The 6,113-nt window shown below is 31.8% G+C and overlaps 1 protein-coding gene across 1 annotated transcript in view; it reads right to left on the reverse strand.

The window, feature by feature from the left end:
• Positions 1-3,663: 3,663 nt before the first annotated feature.
• LOC145030707 (uncharacterized) overlaps positions 3,664-6,113 on the reverse strand; it is a 3,176-nt gene continuing 726 nt past the window's right edge. Inside the window, exons 2-6 of the mRNA XM_078979105.1 lie at positions 5,598-5,732; positions 5,412-5,487; positions 4,975-5,069; positions 4,389-4,556; positions 3,664-3,975 (exon numbers count right to left, since the gene is read on the reverse strand). Coding sequence (XP_078835231.1) covers positions 3,806-3,975; positions 4,389-4,556; positions 4,975-5,069; positions 5,412-5,487; positions 5,598-5,732 — 644 coding nt within the window. The 3' untranslated portion in view covers positions 3,664-3,805. The remainder of the gene's footprint in view (positions 3,976-4,388; positions 4,557-4,974; positions 5,070-5,411; positions 5,488-5,597; positions 5,733-6,113) is intronic.

Genomic DNA, 6,113 nt, shown 5'->3' on the forward strand with positions numbered 1-6,113 from the left:
AAGAGGACACGTGGACATGAGCTTTTTATGCAACCCAATACGAGCCGATGCTTGGATACGAGTTGGATTGCCTAGGATCACCTCAATTTCACTTTATTAATAATTATTTTTCTCCGACCGGCTCACAAGAAACCCCCAATGGGGGTAGTCTAAGAAGGGTCAATAGGAGGGAGAGGATTGGGATTCTGTTGAGGATAAGCAGGATAGTATTCGGAGGTTGGAGGATGGTAAGTAGTGGTGTTGGCGGAGGCGTAAGTTACCGGAGGATGGTGGTGATCGGTGGTGATGGGATTAGGTTAGGGTTTTGAGGGTAATTGTGATGATACGGAGTGGTGGAGGTGTGATCGCCTTGTTGCATTGTGGTTGCCGGTGGTTGGCGATTGATTGATTGATGAATGATGAACAGGTTTTCTTTCCGAGTTAAACACGATCGATCCCGGAAATTGAGGGTTTGTTTGGGATTTTTTTATTAAATTAAAAGTGTTTTTAGATAAAATAAATATTGATTTATAGACGTGGTAAAAAGAGTTTATAAAAATTCGATTAGGTCTCTAGATTTACAGTGAAAAAATCAATAAATTAATAAGAAAATTATAAAAATAGTCAAATACATTGATTATCTTGTGGAAAATAGCAAAAAAAATCCAAATTATAAAAATAGTTTTGAAAATTACAGATGGATTAAGCCCATCTGCGATTTCGGAATGATTAGTATAAAAACGTTTTTTTCCCTTCATTTTCATCTCTCTCTCTCTCTGTCTCTCTCTTTGTCTCTCTCTCTCTCTCTCTCTCTCTCTCCGATTTCATTCTAGCCATTATGGACGATTTCTTCAACAATCCCGAAAATATGGTAAGATTTTAACTTAACTTATTTTGTGTTTTAATCAACATTTATCAAGTATAAGTTTTGTTTATTTAGGATTTATTCTATTAGTTTTTGAAAAAAAAACACTATATTGTGTGTTATTGGGTAATTGTGTTGTATTTGATAGGTAGAGTAGTATTTATTAGTAGCCTTAAAGTTTTGATGCTATTTGGTTAGTGATTGTATAAATGTACACGTATACAACGCATAAAGTGTGAATTTGGTTGTTGTATATTTGGTAATTTTTTGTTAATAAGTTTAGTAAAATGATTTTTTTTAAGAACATAATGATTCTTCTTGATTGATGTGGTATTACATTTGCATTATTTTAGTATACATGCGTTTTAGTTTTTTAAATTAGTGTTTATTTACTTGTCGTTACTATAAAAAAATGGTTACGATATTGTTTATAATATACTTTATATATTTGTTATGGTTGTAATTTGAATGTTGATTTATTTATTCAATGTAATTTCCGGATATTTTTAAAGATAATATATTGTTGTTTTTTAGCATGATTATAATAATTTAAATGTTAAAGCTGTTGTCAACCTAAAATGATCGGGGTGCAACATTTGGGAAGTATTTGGAGGTGTTGCATGATGCAAGACACGAAAGTTTTAAACAGGCCGTGTTTGATTACTTGTTAGATGTTCCTCAATTACAATGGGACGGGTTGATGTTCCATAAAATGTTTGTTCATCAGCTACGACTCGACGTTGTAGTATCCCTAAATGGCGTAAAACGGTTATATTTTAAATTGGGGGATACAAAAATGGTTTATGGTCCAAAAGAGTTTTGTTTGATCGGGCTTAATTTTGGTGTGTATCCCAAAATGATTGGGAAAAAAGTCTCAGAAAAAAAGTTAGCGGTCAAAAAAGATGTTTATTGCGGAAACGTCTATTTCCGAACCATACAAGTTCGATGAAATATGTGACTTGAAAAGTTTTATTTTAAATCATCAATTATTAGAAGTTATCGACAATGATGCAGTTAGAGTGTGTCTTATATACTTTTTGTGTGAAATATTTTTGGGAAAAGAAATAAATGACCGTGTGCTGCGAGACTCTTTTTTTTTTTTTTTTGTTGCTGAGAATTTGGATGTGTGGAACATATATTTTTTATCTAGTTTGAAAGTTTCATAGTACTAATGTTAATGTATATTATAATTAATTTTTTTTTTGGCAATTTTGCTTGAGATAACTACCTGTGGGAGTTTATCTATAATGGTCTTAAGGATACGTGGAACAAGATAGATATATATTTTTCATTGCCGGAGCGTCTCCAAACTTTTAAATACTCAGTTTCAGGATTTACAACGTTATTTAGCCGTGAAAATTGGGGATGTCACACATAATTTCAATGACTCATCTAATTTAAACACAAAGCAAAACGGTTTAGAGCCCTAAATCATAAAAGTAAAAACAATAGTAAAACAACTAGAATTCTAATCATGGTTAGAACAACAAACCAAATAATTTCTGTTATGAATCAACTCTCAAATTCGTCAAATCTTCACTCCATATTAGTTTAACGACCCTCCGATCACCTTATAGATCCTCAAAACGGTGATCGGGAGGTATCGTCTCGCACAAGGTGACGTGGGTTGTAAGCTATCTCATTGTGAAGAGTTTTCGCATCTATTTATAAAATTCAGCGGTACTGCGACACAATAATGACTTTGTCGTGGCGTGAAATTGAGAATCCGCATTGTACACAAATATGTAAACAAGTCGTAGATATATTTCCCTTTTCAATAGGGCTCGACTCACTTTAGTGAGGCACAACGTGTCTCATGTAAAATCAGCTCGTTTTTCAGTTTTTCTTATCCAACTCCGTTCAACGTTTTTTGCTTTCTTTTCACTCCAACAACATATTATATTTGTAAAATAATAATTTAAAACTTTATAAACGTCTTTTGTTCCATGTAATATAAATACACAGTCTAAAATAATAAGATAACACAGTAAATATATGTCTAAACTAGACGTTATCACCTATATATTAAAATGTTTTTTCTAGAGACTTCGAAGAGGAGGATATGTTTTGCCACGCATGATGTAGGAGGCCCTCTTGTTTACCTTTAAAAGGAACCAAGATACCTTTTTTACAAGTTATTCCAAATTTGAAGGTACTAGACTATGTAAAACACGGTTAGTAACAAATAAGATCAAAATAACAAGCATCCACACAACCCGAAAGAGTTTTCTACAGAAAAAGGTTTAGTCATAGTTATAAATAAACATATTCTTAACAAGGCAAGCACTCTATAAATCCATAGAGCCATTAACATGAAACTTGGTTCAATACACTCAGGGCCGGTCTTGAGAATTTAAGGGTGCATTTGGTTGTAGAAAATTATTTTTATTTTTTAAGAAAATATTTTCAGAAAATAGTGTTTTCATCTTCCATCTTAAAAATTTAGAAAACTTTGAAAAACTATAAAATCACTTTTCTAATTTACATACAATTTGGAAAACTTGAAATTTTCATTTTCTTAAAAAAATTTGGAAAACTATACGAACCAAACACATTTTAAAAATTCCATTTTTTTCGAAAAATTTTCCTAGAAAATTGAAAATTTTTTCACAACTAAACGTACCCTAAATATCCTCAAACGCATAGGACGAAAAAAAAAATTATCGTTATTATAAGTTTTTTATTTTTAAATAAAAACATAAACCAATCAGGTTCATATATGTTCAAAAGGGTAGCAAAAAATATCGAGCCATAAAGGAAAAATGAGTACTTCACGTTTTCTTCTAGTGTTATTTCCAATTATGATGATAACGACATCATTAACATAACATAACTATGTTATAACTTATTAAGCAATACAAATATAACCAGTATTAATTTCCCATCATCTTCAAAACTGTTACCTTTATTTTTCTCATTTATAAAATCTAAAAAAACAAGTTAAAAAAGATATAAAGCGATTTATGCTTCTTGAAAACTTGTGTCACGATGAGGCTTCATTTCATTCTCCATTCTACTAAACCATTCCCCAATACGTGTATTCTCCACCATATCTTTTCCTGATTTTAAGTACCGAATTGGTCTCAAAACACCAAATACAGCAAGATCACCCAAATTTGGTTCTAAACCTCCTGCATAGTATCAAAAATATATGTAAATTTATAAGAGTAAATTACACGAATGGTCCCTATGGTTTAGGGTAATTTGCGCATTTGGTCCCTAACTTATTTTTTTAACTCGAAAGGTCCCTACAGTTTCTTTTCGTTACGCATTTGGTCCATGTCTTACCTAAAAAAACTATTTTGCCCTTGATTTTTTAATTTATTTAGATAAACACACCCCCAACCCCACCTCCACCCCCTCACCTTACCTTACCTACCTCACATTTTTTTCCCTATTTAAATAATAGTATTATTAGATAAGACAAGGACCAAACGCGTAACAAAAAAACAAACAGTAAACATAAGTTAGGGACCAAGCGTGCAAATTACCCCAAATCATAGGGACCATTCGTGTAATTTACTCAATTTATAAATCAACATACCAAGATATTGTCTTCCATTCAAAGCATCCACCCATGTCTCTGAAGCTTCATACAAAGCTTCACGTTCATCAGTGATATTATGTCTTTTCTTGAGCTTTTTTGATACAAAATACATAGCTGCAGCTCCAGCATACTTTGCTACTAGCCTTTCAGTGAAGCTGAAATTACCTGAAATAGAAAAATAATTTATAATATTATTTGTTATTATTTCAATTTGGAAAGTAAATAATATTAAAGAAAAAAAGAAGATTTAATTGTGTATTTGTGTCTGCTTCTATTCTATATATCGAAGTTCCAAAATCATCATATAAGAATTACAAGATTCATTCAACAAATTATTTCTGAAAAGACAAAAGAAGGGTAAAATAGTCTTTTTATAAGCATTTAAAGCTAAAGTGATAAGGACCAAACATGCAACAAAATGAAACCATGAGGATTGCCCATGTAACGAAATGTAAAGCTATAGATTAAAGTTGCAATCTCTACTATACTACAGGGACCATTTCTGTAATTTAATCTAAATGTAAATAAAATAAAAGAATCTAAAAGCTTGATCAATATATTTTATAATGATCCAAAATATTACCATGGTTAGTGATGTAATCAAATGATTCAAGAGCTTCAGAGGGACTTCTGTATATATTTGGTGATAATACATGCACCAAGTGATTGTCCACCCACCTACAATAAAAAGTGTTAGTCATTTAATGATTAAATGAATTGATGAGAGGAATGGAATGGAATAAGCAATGGAATGGAATGAGTCATTACATTCCGTTATCATGTGTAATACAATGTGTACTTACATTACAACTTCTCATTACAATAAATGAAAATGGGTTACATTGCGAATGTTCATTCCATTCCATGATGGAATGCAAAAGGAACACCCCATAACTAAGGAATGGAATCACATTCCTCTCATTCAATTCCATTACACAAAACAAAATAGACAATTCCTCTCATTCCTTGATTCCAACAAAATTAAAGAGTATAAAGTAAAAATGTAAAAAGAGATCATACCCACGCCACTTCTGAGTTTCCTCATCCTCAGAGACAGAGTCAGGATGCATCCTTTGAAACATTTTGTCAATAATATCTGTCAACATCAATCAATATTGTATTCAAGAATTATTTAAGAAGAAAAGAGGATTATAAAAAAAACAGAAAAACTTTAGCTATGTGGGTAATAGAGACAAAATTTTAAACCTGTAGAGTCAACCATTTGTTCACCATCTACCATCAATATCGGCACCTTCTTGTAGTCAGACCATTTGATTTCCTTTTTGTTGATGGGATTGACTTCCACAATTTTGTATGGAATATCATGATATTCAAGGAATGCTGTAAAAATCAGAGAATATCCAGCTAAGTAAACCAAGAAATGTGATGGAACAGATCACAGACATAACAATTTATGTCTTTGAGACTAAATTATATCATTGAAAATTATATTAACATCATGATGATAAAACAAGAACAAAAGGAATGAGCGTCTTATACTCAATCACTCCCAATAAAACTTTTTCCCCTGTTCTTGAGTTTACACAGGGAAGGAAAAAGGGAGGGAAGGGGAAGGAAATGTGTGTTCTTGCATTTTTTTAAGGAATGAAAGGAATATAAGTGTGTTCTCGAGTTAAGGAGGGAAGGAAAGAGAGGGGATACTCTTTATTGAATATCAAACCCAAGCTGTAAGCTACAGCCCACAGAAATAAATATCATGAA

Source organism: Lactuca saligna, chromosome 2 (assembly GCF_052625555.1).
Source record: "Lactuca saligna cultivar CGN05327 chromosome 2, ASM5262555v1, whole genome shotgun sequence".
Classification (NCBI taxonomy): Eukaryota; Viridiplantae; Streptophyta; class Magnoliopsida; order Asterales; family Asteraceae; genus Lactuca; species Lactuca saligna.